The sequence below is a fragment of the Vipera berus genome, assembly GCF_964194415.1.
Source record: "Vipera berus genome assembly, chromosome: 9".
NCBI classification, from domain to species: domain Eukaryota; kingdom Metazoa; phylum Chordata; class Lepidosauria; order Squamata; family Viperidae; genus Vipera; species Vipera berus.
This window is the reverse complement of record NC_138212.1, coordinates 20,342,007-20,367,915: the sequence shown is the minus strand read 5'-3', so window position 1 is coordinate 20,367,915 and position 25,909 is coordinate 20,342,007. Positions and strand designations below refer to the sequence as shown.

The window sequence follows — 25,909 nt, the reverse complement described above, 5'->3', positions numbered from 1 at the left end:
CATTTTCTTTGGAAGGAAATTTGAAAGCAGATCCTCTTTCGTCAAACAGAATGAGAATTGGTAGAGGGCAGAAGCAGATTTTTTTTCCCCCTTGACAGCACTGCTTAATACTGAAATTCAGTAGAACTTCATAGTTTTGCTCAGCTCCAAGTTCCAGGGTTCTCCACTCCTTCCTTAAACAATCAGATTTCCAGGCTCAGAAAAATCCATTTCACTGTACCTAGGGCACTGTGACGTAGGTTAGGTGAGACAGCCACACTCCTCACTCCACTAGAAAAGCTTAAAAAGAGAAAGCATTCCCGGAGAACAATTGTTCCTACTCCTTGACAAATTGCCAGAGCACTGGGAATATTGTTTCAGAAATGGTCTAACCCCCCCTCCCCCTCTCCTCTCCCAGTCCTTTTTAAAGAGGTTAACACGTGCAACCCAGCTACCATCACCAGCACATTGTCGCGCATCTCCCTGGACGGTGATGAGGATCCAAAGCTCAACACCAGCTCCGAAGGTGGCCTGGGCTTCTCCACCCTTCCTGGGAACATCCCGCCCACTTCCATCCTGGTCCAGATGCCACAAATGACACACAACGTGGTGAAAGGGCTGAAGGTGCTCAGCGACCCCCCTGCCAAGAAGGACGTTAACGTGGATGTGGCCCACGCGCCGGTCTACCTGTGCAGTGACAGCAACCTGCGGCAACTGGATTACGGTTGGCTGCACTCTCAGGAGGCTTCCCTGGAGAGCAATTACATGGTGCTTCCCCGGAGGACGGTGAGCCTTAAGCCTTTCAGCAGGGAAGAAGGCAAATTCAACATCAAGTTGGACGAGCCTCCAGGCCCGCCTCAGGGCCGGCCGTCCATGGAGGCCAAGGCTTATCCCAGCTTCACCTCCATGGACCACATCAACGTGAACTTGAACCAGCCCTATGGGACAGTCAAGCACCCGTATGGCCTTCAGTTCAAGCAACACCCCACGGTGCGGCAGATCCTGGCCTCAGAGTTGTCAGAGCGAAGCCGCAGCATGCCCCGCACTGTGCCTGGTTCGGCCATGAAAGTGGGCTCCCTGGAGGTAAGCGTCACTCTGGGTCTGCCCAGTTCTTCTTGGACGTTGTACCGAAGCAAGGGCTGCTGATCTCTCTTGCCTGAGCAGAGCTTCAGGCTCCTGAGTTTGCTTCTGCAAGCATGAAGTTCATAAGTGGCCGGAGGAGTAGGGGTGGGGGGAGGCGGGGTAGAGATTGGAGATAGTCCTTGACTTGTGATCATAATGGAGCCTGCCCATCACAATCGTAAGTTGGGATGGTCATAAAATTGATTGATTTTTATGACCCTTTTTGCAGTGGTCATTAAGCAAATGCCTGGTTGTTAAACAAAAGCAGGGGGTGTTTGCCATGGGTGTGGTTTTGTCCAAAAATCGGAAGCAAAACCATCCTAACATGCAATCACATGATGGCTGGAAGCTGCAAATGGCCAGAACTTCAGCCCAGTTGTCAAGTGGCTGGACATCAGTCACATGACCACAGAAGAGGTGGCTATTGGTACTTCCCATCTGGGTGGTAAGTAACTTCAAAAGGTCACTAAGCAACCAGTTGCAAGTCAAGGATTACCTGTCAGTAACCTAATGTGACAGGATGAAAGGGCTGCAGAATCCCGAGTGGGTTATTCTTTGAGCTGTTAAATACTTCTTCGTACTTGCTGAGAGGTAAGACCAACTGAGTTTAAATAGATTTATTTCTGTTTAGGTGCACATTAAATCTTTTATTTTTTGCCTTGTCCTCAGTCCATGATGAGAAATTGGCACAGAAACATTTTTACTCTTATACCATCGTATTTTCCAATGCTTCTTACCTTTTTCCTGCAACTGGTGCAGGATCCAAAGTTGATAGAGGGCAGATGAATCTTCTACCTGTTTCCTTCCCCAGATGTTCCATTATCTATGATTTTATCCTGACTTAAGATACTGGTGAAGAAAAAGACCTTAAGCTATATTGGTTGTAACAAGAAATTGTAGTTTAGAATAGTATTACAGCCACGAAACGTAATGTTGGACATTGAAAAGAATGGCATGTTTGATGGTACAGTATTGTCTCCAAAACTGTTGTCAGCACCTAGAAATACAATATCTTTATGAAAAAGGTTCTCCAATCCAGACATCTCCTCCCAATGTCAGGTTTTCCATGTGCAAAGTTATTCCATATATTTTATGTAAAGCAGTATACGTTACAAGAGTTTTTCCTCATCGGTTGCATATGTTGGTTCTGAGAATGCTATAAATGATGTGCATAGGTGACCATGATGGGGAAAGGTGGCAGTTTCAACAAGTGGATCTGCATAAGGAAATTCAGGGGAAAAAAGGTGTCTGAATGTATAAAAGTTGATATTTGAGCCCAAGGGGGTGTTTGCATACAAGGTGATATGTGCACACTTTTGAAAATCATTTGTCTAATTAAAATGCTTTGACTGGACAAAGCTGGACAAGTCCTCCACAACTCAAACTTATCTTCGGACCGCTAAATTTAACTCTTATGGCTTTCTCCCCAAAGGTGGTGAAGGTCCAAACTAGCGTTTCTCAAGCTTGGCTACTCTTAAGTTGTGGCCTTGTCAGGCATAATTTAAAGATGACAGAGTGAAATCCAAATGAATCCAGATCTTTCTTTGCTTACATCCGATAGACAGAATCTTGCCAGACTGAAGCTATTACCTCCTCATCTAATAGATATACTGTATCCTGGGAGATTCTAGGCTGTGGCTACCCTGAACTTTTTCCTCCCCCCACCATCCAGTTTAGGACTGGGCTGCCTCTCGTTTCTGGGTCCTCTCTGGAATGTGTTGCCTCCTGCCTGGTTAACTGCAGTCCTCTTGCCGCAATTCTCCCCCACTCCTTCTCCAGTTCCAGTTTCCAACCCGGACTCCCAGAATTCTCCAGACAGACTTGCTGTCTGGGCATATTCTGGAAAATCGAAGTCTACGTAGGTTAAAAGTTGCAGAAGTTGAGAAAAATCTGGTCTAAAGGCTGCCTCTTTCAATAATGCTAGCCACATTGTATTAAAAAACAGAAGGGATGACCGTGAGTGGAAAGAAAAACAAACAAACAAACAACCACAGATTCATAGACCTCAGCCGTCTCCGTGAGTTGGCCAGCCAATCTCAATTTGAAAGCTGCAACAAAGGGGGAATCTACCCGGTGGCGGGATTCAAATGTGTGAACAACTGGTTCTCTGCCTGGATGCCGCTTCCGGAAGTCTATTCTGGGCCTGGGCAACAAAAAAATTAGCTACCGGTTCTGCCAAACTGGTGCGAACCGGCTGGATCCCACCACCGCTGAACCTACCACAATTTCAGCCAGCCTGTTCCACTGTGCAGTGCTTTCACTACCCTGACAGTTCATTTCCCATTCAACTTGAACCTTCTTCCTTTTAACTTCAACCATTTGGCCTTTGTCCTCCTCTCAGCTTTGTTGCTGGAATTGGGTATGTGTAGTTTAACGAAGAGAAGGGTGAGGGGTGACATGATAGCAGTGATCCAATATCTCAGGGGCTGCCCCAAAGAAGAGGGAGTCAAGCTATTCTCCAAAGCACCTGAAAGCAGGACAAGAAGCAATGGATGGAAACTAGTCAAGGAGAGAAGCAACCTAGAACTAAGGAGAAACTTCCTGACAGTTAGAACAATTAACCAGTGGAACAACCTGCCTCCAGAAGCGGTGAATGCTCCAACACTGGAAGTTTTTAAGAAGAGACTGGCCAGCCATTTGTCTGAAATGGTATAGGGTTTCCTGCCTGAGCAGGGGGTTGGACTAGATGACCTCCAAGGTCCCTTCCAACTTTATTATTATTATTATTATTATTATTATTATTATTATTATTATTATTATTATTATTATGCACATGACAGCCTATTAGCTACTTAGACACCGTCACAATATTTCCCTTTGGTCTTCCTTTTTGCAAGCTGAGCATGGCCAGCACCTTGAACCCTTCCTTGTCTGCTGGGAGTTCCAGATCAGCATGGTGACTCTTCTCTGAGCTTGCGTCAAATTCTCTGTGCCCTTTTTAAGCAAGGAATTGCCCAGAACTAGAGACAAAACCCCACCCGTGGACTAATCAGTGCAGAATTACCATAGAGCTGAATGCCACGCTTAGTTATCAGGCCCCCAAGACTCAAGAAAAAGACAAGGAATTTTAAACCAGGAACTTATAATATAAACCCGAAGTAGGTTTACTACTTCTTCTACTGATTTACGGCTGAGCATGAAGCATCAGCCATTATTCCTGAGTGTTCCTCAGTGCAGGGAGAGCTTACATGCCTCCCTCTCAGGCCCCAAGGACCATGAAAGACACATGGAATTACATCTGAGCAGTTTCCTTGATTGTTCCTCACCTGCAGACAGAAATCTTGCCAAGCTAAAGCAACTACAGGTAGTCCTCATCTTACCACAGTGACCGTTCAAACTTACAACGGTGCTGAAAAAGTTTTTCACACTTACAACCGTTGCAGCTTCCCCATGGTCACGTGATCAGTATTCAGACGTTTGGCAACTGACTCGTATTTATGATGGCTGCAGTGTCCCAGAGTCTTGTGACCACCTCTTGCCACCTTCTGACAAGTAAAGTCAATGGGGAAGCCAGTTTCACTTAACAACCATGTTACTAACTTAACAACTACAGTGATTCATTTAACAACTATGACAAGAAATGTCCTAAAATGGGGCAAACTTCACTTAACTGTCTCGCTTAGCAACAAAACGTTTGGGCTCAATTGTGGTCATAAATTGAGGACTACCTGTATTTGCATCACCATAAATATGCTGCATAACAGAGTGAGCGCCTGTTACTCGTCCCAGCTTCTGCCAACCTAGCAGTTCGAAAGCACATAAAAAATGCAAGTAGAAAAATAGGGACCGCTACAGTGGGAAGGTAACAGCATTCCGTGCGCCTTTGGCATCTAGTCATGCCGGCCACATGACCACGGAGACGTCCTCGGACAAACACTGGCGCTTCAGCTTTGAAATGGAGATGAGCACCGGCCCGTAGAGTTGGAAATGACTAGCACACATGTGCGGGGGAACCTTTACCTTTATCTTAAATATACTCTGGGAATAATTTGGGAAGAACCTTTAAAACTCTCTTCTTCCTGACCAAACTTTCTATGTGTTGCCGCCTCTCTGCCCTTTGGAATGCAGCCCTTCCCTCCTGGGAATCCAGATTTCCTTCCACCACACTAGTGCCTCTCAAGACTGCCTTAACCTTTTAAAACTTCTGCATTAAATCTGATTGGACAATCTTCCCCGGAGTTAAAATGGATTGTTCAACCAGTTTGAGCCTGTACCATGACTGCGTCTGTTTTCCCTGCAGATACTGTTGCCTGCAAGAAGTGGTCTGACTTTGAATTCAAGGGCAGGCATGGGGTGTTTCTGCTGTGAAAAGCAGTGCTTGTTCAAGAAGCATAAAAGCAGTCCTTTGCCCATCTATTTCAGAATGTTTTTTTCCTGTATCCTGAGACCACACAGATCCCTAACTTGAATTAATCTGTGTTTAATCCTCCATTTTTTCCCCTCTGGTGTTTATTTATTTTTATTGAAAAGTTTTTCAGTACATTTTATCTTTAACAAAACAACCCCTCCCAACCCACCCACCCCTTCCCAACCCAACCCAACCCCTCCCCCCCTCCCCTTCCCCCCTCCCCGACTTCCCAGAGCTAAATACAAGGTATAAAAGTAAAAAAAAAATCATAATCTACCATATGCTAACAACAATGAGTTATTAAGTCTATCGCACTTTAACTCTTGTAAAATGACTACAAGCAATATAAATATCACATCAATACTTATTCAAATGCTAAATGAAACTTTTTAGTCCCATATTTATTCTGGATGTAATCAATCCATTTTTTCCACTCCACAATATATCTCTGTTGCGAATGGTCTTTCAGATACGCTGAGATCTTTGCCATTTCCGCCAGGTTGGAAACTTTTAGAGTCCATTCTTCTATAGTCGGCAGTTCTTCCTTCTTCCAATATTGCCCTACTAAAAGTCTTGCTGCCGTAATTAAATTCAACATCAATTTAATGTCCACAACAGTAGTATCAGTAATAATACCCAGTAAGAACAATTGCGGAGTTTATTGAATGAGCTGTGAGCTAAGGGTTCCCTTGCACCCTCCCCTTTGCTGAAGAGTTTCTATGCTTGGCAGTGCCATGGAAGCCAGAGCTTTTGTATTTGCATCCTCAAAGTTGGGTTTTTGGGTTGTTGTTGGTTTTTTTTTTTTTTTTTTTTTTGAGGAGTAAAAGAAGCTGCTTCAGACAAATGTGGTTGTAGGGATGACTTTTGGGGGGATGGGCAGCTTAAAAACAGCAGATTCAGTGTGGTTCCAGAGGAAGGAAGGAAAGTGAATTTTTGGCAATGTGGAAATAGGGAAGAAGACCAAAATTGAAATATGGCCATGGGGCTGATCTTCCAGTTGTCAGTGGAACCAAGATTGACAGAGAAGGAGAAGAAAGAGTCTGCCCTCTGGATTCTATTCTCCCGGTCCTGGACTTCAGGAAAGGGTCGGATTAATTTATCATCACCTCCAGCATCATGTGGAAGACCCCAAAATGGGAGAAATGTGCTGAAATGCAATCATCTCCCTACCTCTGAGGTCAAATGTTAAAGCTCAACTTCTTCCCTTCCGTTTGCTCTCCTAATGTTGGGTTACCAACCACGAAAGAACTCGCCCAAGTGATATGAGCCCCTCAGATCTGGAGGCCATTGAAAAATGGTCATCTAAGAGCCTGTTAGAAGATGCAGCTAGAAGAGTAGATTTTCTTAGTGCAAACAGCTGTGGTTAACCCATTCTGTAGCCACAGACAATTGGTCAAAGGAAATGGCCACCAAACTGCATTAGGGTTGACCCTGTCCTTTGCTCCTGTGATGCTTTGGAGATGACTTTCTCCTCCTGCTTCTCTTAACCCCTTTTTCCCACGGTTCCATCTCTCTGCGTTCTTTTGGGTGCCCTTCCAACCACCTGCTCTCCTTCTAAGAACTAGACAAAGTAATGAAGGCTTTTCTTTTTTTCCCTCCTCCCCCTTTGTGGTATGCTTACTTCACGCCTCCCTCCCCAGAGGAAAAGACTACGGTACTCTGACCTGGATTTTGAGGTGAGTGCCCATCTAGGGTATAATAAAGTGACACCTTTTTTGATGTCAGAAATTCCAGTTGTGCCCTGTCTAACTGCTGGCCACACAGTTGTCTAGATTCTGTAATGATAGATTCTGTAATGATAGATGGGGAGTGTCCAGTTGACTTTGTTCTGATGAATTTGGGGGGGGCAATAGTCTAGGTGGGAGCTCTGTCTTTATACCCTTAGTGTGGAGGATGGGCTGGAGCGGTAGGTGCCCAGAATTTGTGGCACAGTGGTTAGGATGCAGTACTGCAGACTAACTCTGCCTACAGTCTGGAGATTGATTCTAATGAGCTCGAGGTTAAGTCATTTTTCTGTCCTTCTGAGGTCAGTAAAATAAGGATCCAGATTGTTGGGGACAATATGCTGACACCATAAACCACTCAGAAAGTGCTATAAAGCACTGTGGAGCGGTATATAAAGTCTAAGTGCTATTTCTATTGTTAAAAAAAAATTCTACTCCTATCTAAGATTGTGTTATCTCTTGGACAATCTGTCTGAAGTTATCATCAAGCCAACGACAATGATGCTTTCATGGGTCAACCATCACACAGAGAAGTTAGGCATCTCTTAACTTTCCTTCTCCAGTAGGGAAGGGAATCAATCAAAATAATCAGTCCTGGAGTTTTAGGGAATTTGATGGGTTCTGGGATATTCTGGAAGAATTTCCAGAATCAGTGATCCTTTGTGAACCTCTGTTCATTTATGGAATGGAAACAGAATAAGTCACTGATAACAATTATCATTAAGTCATCTCTCTGGGACAGTAAGGTTGAATATCTGTCCTTTTTCTGAAAACCACTAGACTGCAGAGACTAAGAGTCATTCATGCTTATGACTCAGTAGTGAAGGCTGCAGAAAAAGCTTTCTGAACAATCTCCACTGCAGGGCGGTATATAAATATATAAAGGGCGGTATATAAATTCAATAAAATTCAAAATTCAAATTCAAATCCTTAAGAAGCTGTCCAGCAGGGCACTTTAAAGCGATGAAGGGTTTGTTGTCATCTGTTTTGGAAAACGTGATGTTAGAACCTTCAGGGATCTTCTGTGACAGATTAGTGAGGCATTTAGAGCATAAAATCACTTGTCTTTATATGATCATGAACTCTGGATTTCATGCAATACATATTAAGGTGGCCTGGTCATAGCTGGCCAGCCTCTATGAGATCACTTTACATTGAACAAATTTCAGGGAGACTCAATAAGAGGAGCCATATGCCCTCCTAAATCCTGCCCATGATTTGAGCCACCCAAAGGGAGATAACTAGGTAGATCCAGAAAGTGACGAAGAAATCTTGGTATGATGGAATAAAAGAGGCAAAAGAAGCTATTCCTAGACCAGGGGTAGGCAACCTCGGCTCTTTTATGACTCATGGACTTCAACTTCCAGAATTCTGGGAGTTGAAGTCCATGAGTCATAAAAGAGCCGAGGTTGCCTACCCCTGTCCTAGACCCACAATATTTTGTCCATAAATACTTAGGCCTAAATAACCTTTATTTTTCAACCAAGGAGAGGTTATCTATGTTACTGCAGACATTCTTAGAGGACACTGATTATTTCAAAACCTTTTCACCTGGTTTGAAGAGAGAATCATCAGCCATGGTAGATGGCCTCCTGTGGTAGAGAGACAAAGGGACTCATCCCAGTTGATCTTTCAGTGGCTTTTGATAATATCAATTAATATCCCCCCAGAGCATTTCTGTGAGTTGGGGTTGGGTCCTTAGATTCCAGTGGTTCCAGTAGGATTTCAGGGAAGATTTCAAAGACTTATACTGCCTTATCTATGCTGAGAGATGTCCACAATGGTACTATCTGTACAAAAGCCATCGGATGTAGTCATTAATTCAGGGATAAAGTATCATCAATATGCTGATATACGTTGATACCTTCAGAAATTGATAGCGCTGCCTAACTCACAGGACTCAAAGTGATTTGCAATACAACCAAGAAAACTATATTAATAAAACCCCCAAAACCCTAATTCTAAGGCAATTGTGAAATCCATTAGCAGTATTAGCTGAACATTCCCTTGCCTCTAAAACAATTGAGCCTGAAAACTGTGGGGAGAATTAGGAAGTTTGCTTCAACTAATGGGGAGCTGGACCCTCCTGAATGAGCAGGTATGTTATTTGAGGGTGATCCTAAATTATCACTGTCATTGGAGCCCAAAGCAATTTATCATGCATCGACTAAGCTACTCCATGTCTTGGTGTGTAGCTACCAAGACAGGCTACAGGTCTTAATCTTGATGTTACAAAGGATCGGGACACCTAACGGATTGTTTTGATTGCTAAGATCAACTGGGAAAGTCCTCCATTGGATGCCAAGAACCACAAGCCTCCTCTGAAATGTTCTCCCTCCGGAAGCCCTCAAATTCCAAAATTCCTGCTCAGTAAGGAATGCAACTGTAATGCCTCCAACTGATGGCCCTCAAGAGATTGCGTCTGTTAGGCACTTTTTAAAAGTCTGCTTCTTCCTTGAGACAATTCCTGTTATGTGATTGTTTACGATTTCATTTTTGTCCTGTTCTTCCTTCACTTTTTAAATTGAATAGCTTGTAATGTTTCTATCTGTTTTTGTTGTTGTATTTTAAGTTATTGCAAACTAATTTAAGGTCTGTAATTGTGGGGAGCACTCAAATGAACATAATGGAAACCCCCTCTTGGCCACTGATCTGAATTAACGGGGGGGGGAGGGTTTTACAAATGCCTACATATTCTCACCAATTTACTAATCCCAGAATTCTTGCAGGGGAGGGGGTTTGCGTCAGTGCAATTGGCATAAAAGTGTTACCGACTTCGAGTGCAGAATACCCAGGACTCTGCTGTCAGTCTGCTTTTGACTCAATGTCAGTTGGTTAAGAACAGGAATAGGTGAATTTGTCAAGTTTAATTTTGCTCAGATTCTCATTTGCAGATCAGCTGGGGGGGAGCGGCAGCAGGAGGGAAGAGAAGTTAGGGCTCTATTTTACAGGGGCCTCTTCTAATGTAGAAATAAGTATGTACTGGCTTTCCAAATGAGTTCCCTTCCTATAATAAAATTCAGGGTTTTTTTGGTTTTTTTTGTCAGTATAAGCATTTTGGGCTCGTTTTCACAAATACCTGCATTTCCTACCATCTGGGTTAGGAAACAGCTTTGCAAAATTCAGGGAAAAAAACATGAATATTAAAAGATGGTTGCGTTATAGTTTCTGTCTTGGTTCTGGAAATAAGCATTCAGGAATAAATGCAAACTAAACACATTTTTCAAGAAGCCGTGAAAAAGAGCAGCATCCTTCAGCTCAGGGCTCAATGTTATTTATTTTCTTAAACCACACCCGCCTTGTTCCTTCCTCTCCCCTGCTTCCCTTCTTTGCAGTTGCATTGAGCTGTGGCAAAAGACATTTCTGGATTGATGCCGGACAGAACGAGCTGTTTGTCTCAACCCCCATTAGCAAAACTACAAATTATAACTCGACCTAATTGCAAAACTTTCAATACCAGGAACAGTAAGGGTGGAGTCGATTCCCAGATACATTCCCCAGTAATCAAGAAAATGACTTAAGACATCCTTGCCCTGAATACTTCCTAATCTAGCCTGGCCTTGAATGTCTCCAGGAATCAGGCATGCTTTTGCATTGTTCCAGGTTGAAAGTAGCATCTCAACTCAACTGGGCAAAGTAAAATGTTCATGCATGCAAATTCTATGCATCCTTCCTACAATTCCAGATTGCTATAATAAAATCAGGGCCCAAGAACCATGAACCACATGTGAAGTTATTCTAGAATGGTTGCCTTTTCCTGTAGACAGAATCTTGCTGGACTAGAGCAGCTAGGCACAACTGCAAATATATTCTGAGAACTGCTAAAGGGGATCTGTTTTAACCCTCTCCCTGCCAACCAAAGTTTCCAAGCTCCTCTGCCTCTTCACCCAGTGGAAAACAGCCCCTCCCTTCTGGGAATCCAGGCTACATTCCACCACAGTGCATCTCATAATGAAGCAAAGTATGGCAGTGGCCCCTTCATACTTGCATGGGAGCTAACCATTTGGAAGACTAAAAGAGCCTTGGTGGAGCAGTGGGCTAATGCCTCCTTAAGTAACACCAGCTGCCTGCAATTAGTGCAGGTTCGAGTCCCACCAGGCTCAAGGTTGACTCAGCCTTCCATCCTTCCGAGGTAGGTAAAATGAGGACCCAGATTGTGGGGGGCAATAAGCTGACTTTGTAATAATGCTGCTTGGGGGGGGGGGCGAAAGCCCTAATAAGCAGGCATATACATAGAATGAAGGCTATTGCTAAGCACATTGATTTGTGCTTCTTAGATTGTAAGCCGCCCTGAGTCTTCAGAGAAGGGCGGGATAGAAATGGGATTAAAACAAAATGAGATGGGTTAGAAGTCAAAGGATAGCAAGAAATCATTCTCCTTCTGCTTGTTGGGTGTTGCCACCTTCTAGGCATTTTTATCCATGTTGTAGGTTTCATTTTGTTCCTCACTGCTGCTTTTCCACATCTTATGTTATGATATGTTACAGTCTACTGATCATTATGCTTTATGATGGGTGTTACTGTTGGCAGTGTTCTGGAATATCTGTTCATTGATTGGTCTGTTTGCTTGTTATATTTGTGTGCTCCTGAATCCTTTCAGATTTCCTTCAGTTTACAACAAAAAGCATACGGTACAATAAAACATTTGTGGTAAAGAATGCTCACTAAACTCGATACTAATAGAAAATACAATATTGCAAAAGTGAAATAAACCAAATGATACCAACCATGGGTACACAATTCCCAAAGCACAGGTAGTCTTCCACTTACGGCCACAATTGAATCCACAATTTCTGTTACCAAGCAAGACATTTTTAAGTGATTTTTGCCCCATTTTACGACCTGTCTTGCCACTGTTGTTAAGTGAATCTGGCTTCCCCATTGACATTGCTTGTCAGAGGGTAGCAAAATGGAATCACATGGCTCTGGCACACCACAACCATCATAAACATGAGTCAACAGTGGTCAAGCATCTGAATTTTGATCATGTGACCTTGGGGTGCTGCCATGGTCATAAGTGTGAAAAATGGTCATAACTCACTTGTGTCAGTCCCCTTGTTGCTTCAAATGGTCACTAAACAAACTGCTGTAAGTCAAGGACTACCTGTATGATGGAGCTCAATCCCAAAGGCCCTTTCAAAAAATTTAGTTGTCCAGCTTCTGGAGGATTGTTCTCAAGTTTACATTCCTGGTTTCAGCCCATCACCTCATGAAATGGCGTGGATCTCTTTGAAGGGCTTGAACAGATACATTTCTTTATCTATTAAAAGCACTGCTGCCCCAATCTCATAGGAAAAGATTTCTGAGTGGTTTATAGACAAGTGTAAGGGTTTGTTTTTTAATAAAAATGGGAAGAAAATCCCTCTAACCTTCAGGTTTACAATCTGAAAAAGGCAGTGCAGAGGAGAAAATTTTGATGGGGAGGAGAGAGAGAAGAACAAGAACATGCTGAGGCCAATCTTTGTTTCTTACAACTGCCAGTTGTAATGCACCTGAAAACTATTCTCATCATCATCATCATCATCACAAAAGAAGATAAAAAGAGTTCAAGAAGAACAAACCCCAAAGCTTTGGTCTTTCATCTCAGCCAGTATAATAGCCAAGTCTGATAGATAGAGGAAGCCTAGCCTGATCAAAATGTTGGAAGAAAAGGGAAGAAATACATACAGGACATGTTTGCCTTCACATCCCAGTCTTCTCACTAGTCAGAGGTTCTGTTAGCTCTTTAGAGGTTCAGATCTCATTTTACCAAAATCTTAGGAAGTTCAAAAGGTTGCAGCGTGCCGGGGGATGATCTCTTTCTCAAATTCTCTGCAGACTGTTTCTGGCTTCTCCCAAGATACTCTCAGGGCCAGTCAACTGTGTATTTTAATTTTTTAAAAAAATCCCTTTGGAAAACTAGGTGGTCCTGTTTTGCTTCCTAGTTACTGTCCAATTATTTTCTGCTTGTGCAACCTCACTATTGGGAATTCACCACAGTATAATCTTGTAAAGTTGTCCTGGGTTGGTTACTCCCAGAAATAATAAGCAAAGGCTGCCATAATCCATGGGGGTTCTTCAACCAATCTGCAATCTACTAGCAAAAAAAACAACTCATCTCCAGCCAACAGCTGGCGAGAGGAAAACAATCTCCATCCCAATTCCAGATGTTGTTTGTCTTAAAAAATAAAAAAGCTTGACATGTGAGAACATGGAGAGTAAGGGAAAGCCACGAATGAACTAAATGGTAGGAAAGGAAGGGAAAGGATTAAAATTAAAATTAAAATCGGTGCACTGATGAGGTTACCTAGTTTGATCATGAAACGTCTACAAGAAAACAACCAAGCTCAGAGAGCACCAAGGACCCCATAGTAGTTGAATCCTGAGCTGCAAATATCAGTACCTTGAAGTTGTTTGCTCATCCTAAGTGCCCATGCCCATTTTTCATGGGCATCCTACAGCAGAGAACAGGGAAGCATACTATGGGAGCTGTCTCGGTGCCCTCTTGAAGCTTAGCTCAGCCATCACCTTTCCAAGAAAGCGGAAGCTTTGATTGAGCCTTGAGCATCTTGCATAACAATCAGAGCCTCCCCTTGCTTAGACAAGTGATGGCGGAGCTAAGCTTCAAGAGGGTATCAAGAAAGCTCCCATGCTTGATTCTTCTTTCCTCTTAGCCACACATTTTGCGTGAGAAGATGTGAGGGGTAGGGCTCTTCTAGCCAAACAGTGATCTCTCTTTTCTCTTCTTTCTCTCCTTCCTCTCCTCCTGGGGGTGATTGCCGTGAACATTTGCAGAAAGTTATGCACACAAAGAAACGCCATTCAGAACTCTACCACGAGTTGAATCAGAAATTCCACACTTTGGATCGGTACCGTGCTCCGGCCACTAACGCTTCAAAGGTAAGGATGGGAAGACAGGAACAAAAGGCAGGTCCTCAGTGAGATGAGGAAGATGTCTCAAGAGAGCTTAGATGCAGGCTTGACACCTTTGAAAGAAAGTGTACTCTTCCAGCCTACAACTGGCCCTGTTTGTGTGTCAGGGACAACCCCTTTTTCCTTTTTACAGTCAATAGGCTGGAAAAGCCCAACCCAAATTTATTTGCAGTTCAAACAAAAAAGCAACAGAATATTTCCTTCAATAAATGAATCAAAATATCAAACAAGAGTCAACAAAGAAGAATTAAACAAGTATCAAGAACAGACCAGGATTCTGTTAGAATGTCTCCAAACGGTTGCCTTCAGCAACCAGCCCCGCCCACACCTTCCCCTTTTATTATCAGTCCCAAGAGAAAAATGGCTGACTAGCCTCTTCTTGAACCCATCCAAGGTACGAAACCCATCATATTCTCAGTGTAGGTGGTCCTTGACATAGGACCACAACTGAGGCCAGGATTTCCATTGTTAAGCAAGGCCGTTGTTAAGTGAGTTGAGTCATGCTCAATTTTAATGACCCTTTTTTGCCATGTTATGAAGTGCTGGATTTCAGCATCAGTATGCTGAGTGTGTAAAATAAAAGAAGGGAAAGGTGGTTTAGACCTGCTCCAGAATGGTTTTTGGTTCAGTAACACTAAGCATGCTAATTAATAAAGGAGAAGAAATAAGGTTTGCTAATGTGATATTGAATTATATATCAAATATTACAGTTTTTTTTATTAAAAAGTTTTATCATACATTTTATCTTTAACAAACCCCCCTACCCCTCCCCTATCCCTCCCTCCTTACCCCTCCCCCCCTCCCCCCCCCCCGACTTCCCAGAGCTAAGTACAAGGTATAAAAAACAGAAAAAAAAGAATCATAAACAACCACATGCTAACAACCGTAAACTCTAAAATCTATCACTCTCTAGCTCATATAGAATAACTACAAACACTATTAATATAAAATCTTCATTTCAAAAAAAAAAAGATTTAGGCAATCTAGCATGACTTGGGACGCGCTTAAAAGCTCCAGCCTTGTCCATCTGTACATCCAAAACACCATTCCAATCCCCCATAAAAATAACAGATTTATAATCCAACTGGGTAAGCTTTGTATAAAGTAAACTAAAAAAGTCAGCTTGTTGTTGATTAGGAGCATATAATCCAACTAAAAGCGTCTTTTTGCCTTCTAGCAGCAGCTCTATCATAACGTATCTTCCATGCTTATCTGCTTCAATTAAGTCTGCTGTTAAAGCACTTTTAACATAAACAACCACTCCATTTTTCTTATTCATTGCAGAAGCAACAAATCGCGTACCCAACCTTGAGTTCAGTAAATACTTTTGATCCACAACCCTAATATACGTTTCTTGCCAACATATAACATCTATCTTGAATTGTTTTAAATATTGAAAAACTTTCTTCCTCTTCTGTGGTGAATTTAGTCCATTAACGTTCCAAGTTAAAAATTTAGTTGTCATGCATATCATCCCAAAGCTCTTAAAGCGCTGCTCTGATAGGACTATCTTTTTTAGGCCGTGCTCCTCCCACTGCTTGGCTATAAGTACGTTGTGAAAGTTCCATAGACATCTGCTGATCTTGTTCTTTTATTTTTTATTTTTTAATCGTTTTAAAGCACCACGCGTCACCCTCTGCTCTCTAAGATCATCCAAAGAAGTTGTAGCTTGATCTCCTCCAACACCGTTCTCCTCTGTCTGTCCATCTTCAACCTCTTGATGTTCTCCTTCTCCAGATCTCTTTGCAGCTTCCAAAAGTAATAATGGGGTTGCTTTTAAAACGTTATTATAAAAATCACGCGCCTGCATCACAGTAACCAAACGGTACCTTTTACCTTCATGCATCACCATCAACCCAACTGGGATCTCCCATCTGAACCTTATATCTCGTTGTTTGAGCTCTTGCACAAGAAATGTAAAATCCTTCCTTCTCCTTAAAATCTTTGGAGGAATTTCTTTTAGAACCAAAACTTCTTGATCAGCAATCACAACTTTAGAATCATAGGCAGCTTGTATAACTTCATCTCTAATTTCCCTCTTTACAAAATAAACCACCACATCTCTAGGCAGCTTTCTCTGTCTAGCAATCCATGAATTCACACGAAACACTTTATCCATGCCTCCCTTTATTTCAGATGCTGGCTGATTCAATACCACTTCCAGAGCCTCAGAAATCAGCTGCTTTAGATCTTCCTTAATATTCTCTTTTAAGCCTCTGATTCTAACAGCAAACTGCATCTGGTAATATTGAGCAAGACTCAATTCTCTGTCCATTTTGTCTCTTAAATCTTCATTCTCCAATACTTTTGCTTCTAATATGGCATTCTTTTGAGTCAAATCTTCCACTTTTTCATCCAGGTCTTCCACACATTCAGCCACTTTATACACTGAAGACAAAATGTCTGCCTTCATCACACTGAACTTCTGTTCCATCCTCTCTTCCATTCTCTCCTCCAATTTCTCCAATTTCTCCTCCATCCGTGCAAATTTATCACCCATTGATTCCAAAATTGATTCCAAGATTACCTGGGTATGTTTTTCAAGAGCATCTTGTAGATCCTTCGGTGTCAATACATCAGGAGGATGCAACGCCTGCAATGATGATTGTTGCGTCGGAGAAGTTCCAGCACTCCGAAGAGTTTTTGAGGGAGGTTTAGCCGCCATCTTTTACTTCCACTTGTGACGCACTTTCACTTTAAGTTTAAAAAAGTCCATCAAGCTCGAGAGTAAAATATAATAATCCTCTTCATCCTTTCCTCTTGTACCGCTCTGCCTGCTCCTTTTATTCCATAGTCCTTCCTTCAGGCAGGGGTGGTCGCAAACGCCTGGCTCTGCTCCAAAAAATCCGGAGCAGAGACGCTGGCCAGCTGGGAGCGACCCAGGCTACAGGGGAGTTCGATCCTTCAGCCGCCCAAGCAACAAGCTCAGGCGGCCCCGGAGAACTCAACCCCTACCTGGGGCCTCACCCCCTCCTCTTCTCCCGAGGAGGGGGCTTCAAATTCACCCGAACAGCTGATCGGCGCTGTTTCGGGTGAAAATTACTCAGCTGAGCCGCGGGCAGCCCGGGAAGGCTGTCTCCGGCGCCGCGCAGCCACCGGAAGTCAAATATTACAGTTTATTGATGTATGAACAACTCAGGATTTACTGGACTTGGGCTATAACTAAAAATTAGTTAACTTGGATGGAAAACGCCACCTGATTTTAAAACTTAGATTGATAAATTGTGTTCAGTCTACCACTATGTTCTGGTCACTAGAATGTAAAAAAAAGATATTGAAACCATAGAAAGATTGCAGAGAAGAGTAGCAAAGTTGATAGTTGGTCTCAAGGCTAAACCATACGATGAACAGTTAAGGGAACTAGGTAAGTCCAGTCTAATGAAGAGAAGGAGCAGGGATGACATGAGAGCAGTCTTCCAGTACTTGAGGGGCTGTCACAAGAAGAGCGATCAGCCATTCTGCAAAGCATCTGAGGGCAGGACAAGAAGTAACAGATGGAAGAATATTAAATAGAGATCCAATCTAGAATTAAAGTAAAATTTCCTGAGAGTAAGAACAATGAATGAGTGGAATGGCTTGCCTCCAGAAGTTGTGGTTGCTCCAACACTGGAGGCTTTCAAGAAGCCATTTGCCTGGAATGGTATGGGGTCTCCTGTTTCAGGAGAGGGCTTGACTAGACGTCCTCCGAGGTCTCTTCCAATCTGTTATTCTATGTTCTATGAATTTGTCACTGACCTAGAGGAAAGATGATCAGTTCTTAACTCTCAAGAACCATCAAGGCTCGGTTTGCTGCGCAAGGATTCAAATGATTTATTTGCAAATTCTGAAAGGAACCGATCTGAATTGTAGCTTCAGAACCACGACGTGGATGAAAGATTAAATCGTTCATCAGACCTCTGAAACTTTCCATTCAGACGTTGATTCAAAAACATACAACATATATTATTGCATGCATATTGTAACATTTAGAAATCTGTATTTAATTTTTAATTAATTTAACAAAATCATTTTTTAAAAAATCACTTTAATCGGGAAATAAGAATGAATGTATAGGGGAAGTCCTCGTTGGAGCCTACCCATTACAGTCAGAAATCATGATGGTCATGTGACTGATCCAATTTTATGACCTTTTTCAGTGGTTGTTAAGAAAATCATGGACATTAAGTAAACACATCATTCCCTATGGGCCAGGGAACACCTGCTGCCGGCATCATCTTCCCATCGTCCTGTGCGCTCCCACAGGGAGGGCCTTCTCAGGGTACCGACGGTTAAAGAATGCCGATGGGTTATTCCCAGGGGAAGGGCGTTCTCTGTGGGTGCGCCTGCCCTATGGAACCAACTACCTACAGAAGTTAGGACTGCCCCCAACCTTCGCTCATTTTGCCGGGACCTGAAAACTTGGCTCTTCGAGCTGTTTGGACCAGACTGAGGGGTTTTTAATTTTAATTGGGTTTTAGATTTACTTGGGGCTTGAATTTAATTAATTGTTTTAATTGATTTTAATTTTTTGTATTTTATGGTTTTAACTGCCCTGTAAACCGCCCTGAGTCCTACGGCAATAGGGCGGTATACAAATTCAATAAAATAAATAAATAAAACCAGAAATAAATACCAGTTTTTAGCAAAAATGTCATAAATCATTTTCCTATGACGGCTGGACCCTGCAAACAGCCATCAATGCAGGCCAATTCCCAAGCGCCCAAAATCTGTGGACGTGACCGCGGGGAAGGACGGCAGCCATCAGAAATGAGGCCCCAAGTATCTTTTGGGGGGGGGTCTGTTGTAACTTCAAACATTAGCTCAGCCACCGGTCATAAGTAAAGGACTACCTCCTCTGAAGCAGCAAGTCTGGATTTGCTCTTTTAAACTGATTTGTCTATTCAGTTTTTTACTTAACTAATTTCAAGCAGAAGACTGTCAGTATTTGCACTCTTTTGTGATGCAGTTGTTGTTGTTTTTTAAAGGAATAAACCTGCTTAATAGCATTGGCATCTTAGGAGAAATGGATATAAAAATTGTCCTATTTTTTTTTAAAAAAATCACAAACTTGAATGGCCAACATGAGTTGGGAAAAATTATAAGTGCAGGTAGTTTATTTATTTATTTATTTTATTTTATTACATTTATATACCGCCCTTTCCCGGAGGACTCAGGGCGGTTTACAGGGTAATTAAAAACCAAAATACAAAAGTTAAAAAACCAAGTTTAAAAAAAATTAAATTTATCCCTGTATAAGTAAAAACCCCAGTTAAAATAAAATTAATCCTTTAGTGGCCATTCTAAGTTACAATGGCACTGAAAAAGGTGACTTATGACCATTTTTCACACTTATGGCTGTTGCTGCATCCTCATGGTGATGTGATTTATATTCGGATGCTTGGCAACTGACTCACATTTAATGATGGTTGCGGTATCCCGGGGTCATGTGATCCCCTTCTGACAAGCAAAAGTCAATGGGGAAACCAGATGCACTTCACAACTGTGTTACTAATTAAAGAACTGCAGTGATTCACTTAACCAACATGGCAAGATAGATCCTAAAATGGGGCAAAGGTCAGTTAACAAATGTCCCACTTAACAACATAAATTTGAGGCTCCATTGTTGTAGCTTGAGGACTACCTATCGATCGAAAAGCAATTGATTACACCCACACCCACAAATTGACATTATATTTATGTGACAAGGGAATCAGATTTTTACAGCAAAAAGTGTCTAGCTTTGTGTGACTTTGGTTGAATTGATCATGAAGTTCAGTGAAATGGGGGTAAGACCTTAACACTACTCGTCTGGGCTTTTCTCCTGCAGAGAGAAAAACGATGGAGTGTGTCTTCAGGAAGTGGCGAAAAGAATATGACCAGCGTAAGTATTCTTTGAAGAGACAGAAAGGAAATATGCATCAGGCAAGAGGAGGTAGAGACACCCTGAAATCAAACTCAATTCCTGCCGGCTTCAGCCAGGCACTTTTCTTGGCAGTAGGACAAAAGTAATTAGCAATTTGCCTGGCAGGGTTTTTTTTCACACATGGCTTCCGTACTATAAAGGTTTTCACCACACTACACTTCGTGCAATGAGTGAAGCCAGCCGTAGAGTTTTTCCCGTAAACTGTAGTTCAATGAACCTTGAGCTGCTGAGTCTTTGGTGCTCCCTCAGCTTGGCTGTTTACTTGCAGATGTTTCATTACTCAACTCAGTGAGTGTGGTATTTGTTCCTTGTTTATATACAATAGTTTGTCCTGACAGTGTTGATGAGGGTGTGGGTTTTTTTTTTCTCAGCAGTTTCTTGATTAGGATATTGTTTTCTGTTTGTTTGCCTGGTGTTAATCCCTGCTTCTCTGGGTGTGTGGAATCCTTGCAAGCTTGGTTGTCTGCTTGCAAACATGTAACTACACAACTACGTCACTTTGCTCCCTGTTTATATATTGTAGCTTGCCTGCCAAGATCAATGGGGGGTGTGGTTTTCTCCTTGATAGTACTTTGATTAAGGTATTGTTTTCTGATTTCTACTGGAGAGAGCGTATTCTGGTCTTTTCATTTCCTTCTCAGCTTTATTACTATCTCTTCTGAATGGTGTGCAAATGTGGTTTATCTCTATGTGTCTATTGATGGCTGATTGGTCCAGGAATTCCCAGCAGTTTTGGATTTAGCTTGCTCTAGGATAAATGGTGATTAACACCAGATAAACAATTAAGGAGAAAAAACACACCCCCACCAACACTGGCAAGCTACTGTATATAACCAGGGAGCCAACTCATGAGCAGTGAGTTGGGTAATGAAATATCTGCATGCAAACAACCAACCTCGGAGAGCACCAAGAAACCCACCAGTCAACCCTGAGCTACATATATTCTCTTCTGTTGAAATCTGCTTTTTTGTAAGACTTTATTAACTTTCAACAAAAGATAAAATGTAAGAAACAGAAAAAAAATAGGAAAAATAATATCAGAAAAAGCAAAAACAGGAGTGCAGGAAAGAAAGAAAGAAAAGAAAAGAAAGAAAGAAAACAAGGAAAAAGAAACAGAAAGGAGAAAAAAGAAAGAAAGAGAAAGAAAGAAAGAGAAAGAAAGAAAGAAAGAAAGAGAAAGAAAGAAAGAAAGAAAAAGAAAAAGAAAAGAAAGAAAGAAAAAGAAAGAAAGAAAGAAAAGAAAAGAAAAGAAAAGAGAGAGTGGAAGGAGGGAAGGAAAAGAGAAAGGAAAGAAAGAAAGAAAGGAAAGAAAGAAAGTGGAAGGAAGGAAGGAAAAGAGGAAGAAGGAGGAAGGAAGGAAGGAAGGGAAAGGAAGGAAGGAAGGAAAGGAAAGAAGGAAAGGAAGAAAAAAGAAAGAAAGAAAGGAAGAAAGAGTGGAAGGAGGGAAGGAAAAGAGAAAGGAAAGAAAGAAAGGAAAGAAAGAAAGTGGAAGGAAGGAAAAGAGGAAGAAGGAGGAAGGAAGGAAGGAAGGAAGGTAAAGGAAGGAAGGAAGGAAGGAAAGGAAATGAAGGAAGAAAGAGCACCCTCAATTGGACCTCTGTGAGCCATAGGTAGTTGCCTTTCCACCCTGAGTCTCCTTCCTCTTCCCCTTATTCAGCAAGAGGTGACCAGCCCAGAGAGCCATCAACAGAAGCAAAAGTCTTGGAGCACCTTCAAGGCCATGACGCTCAGCTCACTGCCCTCCAAGCCACGGGAGAAGCTGGAACTGCACTCGGCCGACTGGGAAAAACATTGCATGAGCCTGGATCTGTCAGAGGGCGACTTCCAAACTGAAGTGTGAGCCTCGTGGACTCTGTGATTGAGCAACCTATAAATATATATAAATATAAATATATATATATATATTTTTCACACTGACACTTTGGAAAAATCAAGCAAATCAGGACAGGCAAGAGTTTCTTCCTCTTCTGGTGTTTTTCTGGGGAGACTTTTTTTAAACTCGGCCCTCTCTTTTGACACACCTCAAGGAGGAAGGTGAGGAGCACCACGGATGCTGGGCCATTTCTCCAGCTGCCAAGCAGGTGCAGCCATGCTCACCTTCCCACACACCTTTCTCTGCTCCCCTTGCAGATCCTAGGGGGACACATTCCTTTCTGCATCACTGGGTCTCCTACCCCCCCTCACTCCCCCACTCTTCCCATTGCCCTACTGTGGTTCACTGCTGGGACACAAAACTGCACTCCCAATCGTGGTCGTGGGTCTCCAATTGCCCCTCCCACAGGGCAAGGGAGGGGCAGGAGATCCTGCCCTTTTTAGGGCTAGAGAATCCTTTTGCTTCCTTCCTCCTTCCCTCCTTCCTCCTTCCCTTCCTCTTTTCTTGCTTTCTTTCCTTCCTTCCCTCTCCCTCCCTCCCTCCCTCCCACCTTCCTTCCTTCCTTCCTTCCTTCCTTCCTTCCTTCCTTCCTTCCTTCCTTCCTTCCTTCCTTCCTTCCTTCCTTTTGCCTTTGTTTATTTGTTTTAAATCTGGGTGTTTCCTTCCACCATGCACTGTGTGCCCTAACAGCATTATGGGATAAAAGTCATCACCAGACATTTCCTCTCTTTCCCAATTGCAAATCTCACGTAGAGAATAGAAGCAGGAAAGAAAACCTTGCTACTTTCTCAGTTCACCCCACTCCCTCTGTACACACACACACACACACACACACACACACACACATTCTTCCCACCTGTTTTGCCCTACCCAACTCCTCTGTTCATCCGCAACCCCACTTCCTATATTTCCCAGGCCAGGCAGGTGCTGTATTTGTTGGAAATAAAAAAGGAAAAAAAATCACTCAATGCATTGTCTCTGCTATTGTCATCATCTTTGAATTAATGAGGAGTCACTAGAGCGAAGAAACCATACCGTACAAAATGAAATATAAATTCAAGAACTTGTGCCTTTTAAAAATGTAAGTCTTCCATTCATCCCGGAGAAAAATCGGTCAGTATTTCTCAACCTTGGCAACTTTAAAATATGTAGACTTCAACTTGCAGAATTCCCCAGCCAGCATGGAGAATTCTGGGAGTTGAAATCTATACCTCTTAAAGTTGTCAGTGTTGAGAAACAATGATCTGGTGGTCACTAAGGGTTGATGCCAACTTCAAAACAGGTGCTGAATTCTTTTTTACAGCGTTAAGTATATTTTGGAGGAATGAGATGGTAAACTTCAACTATTTGGATAAAATTGATCCAAGATGAACAAGAACATGTATCTTTTTAAAATGCAGGGTCTTTCCCCATAACTACAGTTGGAGCTTGGAAGTGTCCTTTGGACCTCAAACATCAAGAAGGTTCAAAAGTTTCAAATAATTTTAGAGAGATGGCTGATCAATTCAGCTAAAAATTTCTACTGGGGCAGAAGAATTTGCTTGCATTTTTTTCCTATCAGATTTCATTCCGTTTAATGAAAACGAAACTGCTTCCAAAACTCTTTCAAAGGAGAAGACAGAATGTAATGGCCTGGTGGGTGGTTTTTTTCCCAAGTGGGCATAACATCCTTCTCATTACACCAGCTGCCTGCAATTAGTGCAGGTTCGAGTCCCACCAGGCTCAAGGTTGACTCAGCCTTCCATCCTTCTGAGGTAGGTAAAATGAGGACCCAGATTGTTGGGGGCAATAAGCTGACTTTGTAAAAATGCCGCAGGGGGGGTGAAAGCCCTAATAAGCAGGCATATACATAGAATGAAGGCTATTGCTAAGCACATTGATTTGTGCTTTAGATTGTAAGCCGCCCTGAGTCTTTGGAGAAGGGCGGGATATAAATGGGATTTAAAAAATGGGAACCTTCCTTGGCTACTTCCCTGCTTGTTTTCAATCCCAAACAAAGATGAAGCCATAGAAAAACTCTCAGGGAACTGATAAGAGACTGAAAGCTAAAGAGTTGAAGGAATGGATACGTAACAAAAAAAAAGGCACTTAACCAGTCTTTAGCCTGCCACCTTCCCTCCAGTATATTCCCCCGTCTTGTGACATGAACTATGCATTGTCAAGAAGCCCGAGAGTAAGGTAGAAAAACAGAAGCCATTTTTTGCAGGGGAAGAAAACTGAGAAATAATAAGGTCAGTTTTGGCACTGAGTGAGATGGGTGGCGTTTTGCCGAAAAGGGGGTTTCGTTTGTTTTCCGTTCAGCTTAGGAACATTTCTAAGGAGGGTTAGGACTAGAGGTCTCTACACTTTGCAAGTTCAGCTGAGCTACATCTCCGTGGCAGCTACAACACCTCTGTTGCCTGGAATTTCTGTCAGTATTCCCAAAGCGGAAGTTAGCACAATCTGTGATGGTTTACTCAGCACTAAACCCCATTACATCCAGTGGAATTTAATTGTAGAGCTGGCCAAGCATGTAAGGAGCCCTGCTCAAATTGTTGCAAGTGTATTGAAGAAGGAAATCCACCTCTCTTCTGCTGACGCCCTCAAATCCTCCTGCAACCCACCGCCTTGTTCTTTTCTTCTGCAGAGAAGAATATATTAACCTTGGGAAGATCGGTCACGGTGTGCAGTTGATGTTAACGGAGGAAGTCTATGGGGATCCCTTCTTTTCTGGCAAGTGTCAATCAATGAAGGGTCTCTTAATCTCTTAGCTAGAGGCCGAACTCCAAAGCCCATGATCCAAGGAGAAAGAAGATGCTAAACCTGCCTTTTCATCTAGCTAGGAAAGAGAAACAGCCACCTAACACTCTATTGCCTTCTTTCGCTCTATAGAGTCATAAAAAGGGGACTGTACGTACCATCAACAGGGGAGTTAAAAAAAAAGCCAAGAGGGAAGCTATAAACAATATGGCTGCCATCTTTTCTGTCCCCCATCCATGGAAACCCCTACCTATTGCTTCTCTAGTCATATCCTGAGAAGGAACGATGAGGTTTTAGCTGTTTTATTGAACATGGCCTATTTTGCTTCTGGAAAATTTGTGTTTTGGGGCTGAGGGAAATGAATGGACAACTGATCAAACTTCTCCAGGAAAAGGGTCTTTCTCCATGAATTTCTCAAGAGCAGTAGAATCTGCTGGGAAGAGTCCTTACTGTGGTCTTCTGTAAGGAGAGAATGGAAGTGGAGGAAGCCAAAGAGGGTGCAGTTCTCCAGACAAAATGTTTATCCATCCCTCTTAGCCAGAGGCCACAAAATAAATAGGGTAAAAAAACATACTGCATTTATTCCTTGGAAGAAATGATAAAATCAAAATGCTTTTTCATGGAACAATGTGAACTGCTATGGGGAAAAATACAGGAGACTGTCTATGTGATGGCTTGAATGCATTATCTATCTATCTATCTATCTATCTATCTATCTATCTATCTATCTATCTATCTAACTATCTAACTATCTATATCCAATTTATATGGCCGCCAATCTATCTAAGAAAGTTCTAGATGATGAACAAACAAATTTGGGCAAAAACAAAAATTTCCATTAAAACCAGAGCAAGCCAATAGAAACTCTATAATCACCAATCATCTATAACTCATATTGGGAGTAATGCCAGGTCTGTACAAAAGGCCAGTATAGTTGGGGCTGTCCAGATCTTTAGGGGAGGGAGAGATTCTTCTGTTGGACAGGCATTATGACAGAGAAGGCATGCTTCCTCATCACCAAGTGACATTGTCTCGCTAAGGGTGCCTGGAGCATGCGCAGTCTGTTAGAACTGGCGGAGTAGACAAAAATCACTGGGGGGAGGTAGTCCCACAAGTAACCTTATAGGGCTTTAAAAGTGACAACTGCACCTTGACTGGCAGACAGAAGCCTATAGAAAGCTAGTGCAGTTCAGGTGCCAACGGTGTTACTATGGTGCATACCCATACAGAATAAGAGAGTTGGAAGGGACTTTAAAAAGGTCTTCTAGTCGAACCCCCTGCTCAATCCAGGGAGAAATGCCATTCCAGAC

The 25,909-nt window shown here is 42.4% G+C and overlaps 1 protein-coding gene across 1 annotated transcript in view; it reads left to right on the top strand.

The window, feature by feature from the left end:
- Window positions 1-21,827, top strand: part of ADGRB2 (adhesion G protein-coupled receptor B2) — a gene marked incomplete at both ends in the record, with an annotated part of 200,334 nt that extends 178,507 nt beyond the window's left edge. Inside the window, 5 exons of the mRNA XM_081334490.1 lie at window positions 398-1,062; window positions 7,090-7,125; window positions 13,948-14,052; window positions 19,892-19,945; window positions 21,645-21,827. Coding sequence (XP_081190616.1) covers window positions 398-1,062; window positions 7,090-7,125; window positions 13,948-14,052; window positions 19,892-19,945; window positions 21,645-21,827 — 1,043 coding nt within the window. The remainder of the gene's footprint in view (window positions 1-397; window positions 1,063-7,089; window positions 7,126-13,947; window positions 14,053-19,891; window positions 19,946-21,644) is intronic.
- Between the last annotated feature and the right edge of the window lie 4,082 nt (window positions 21,828-25,909).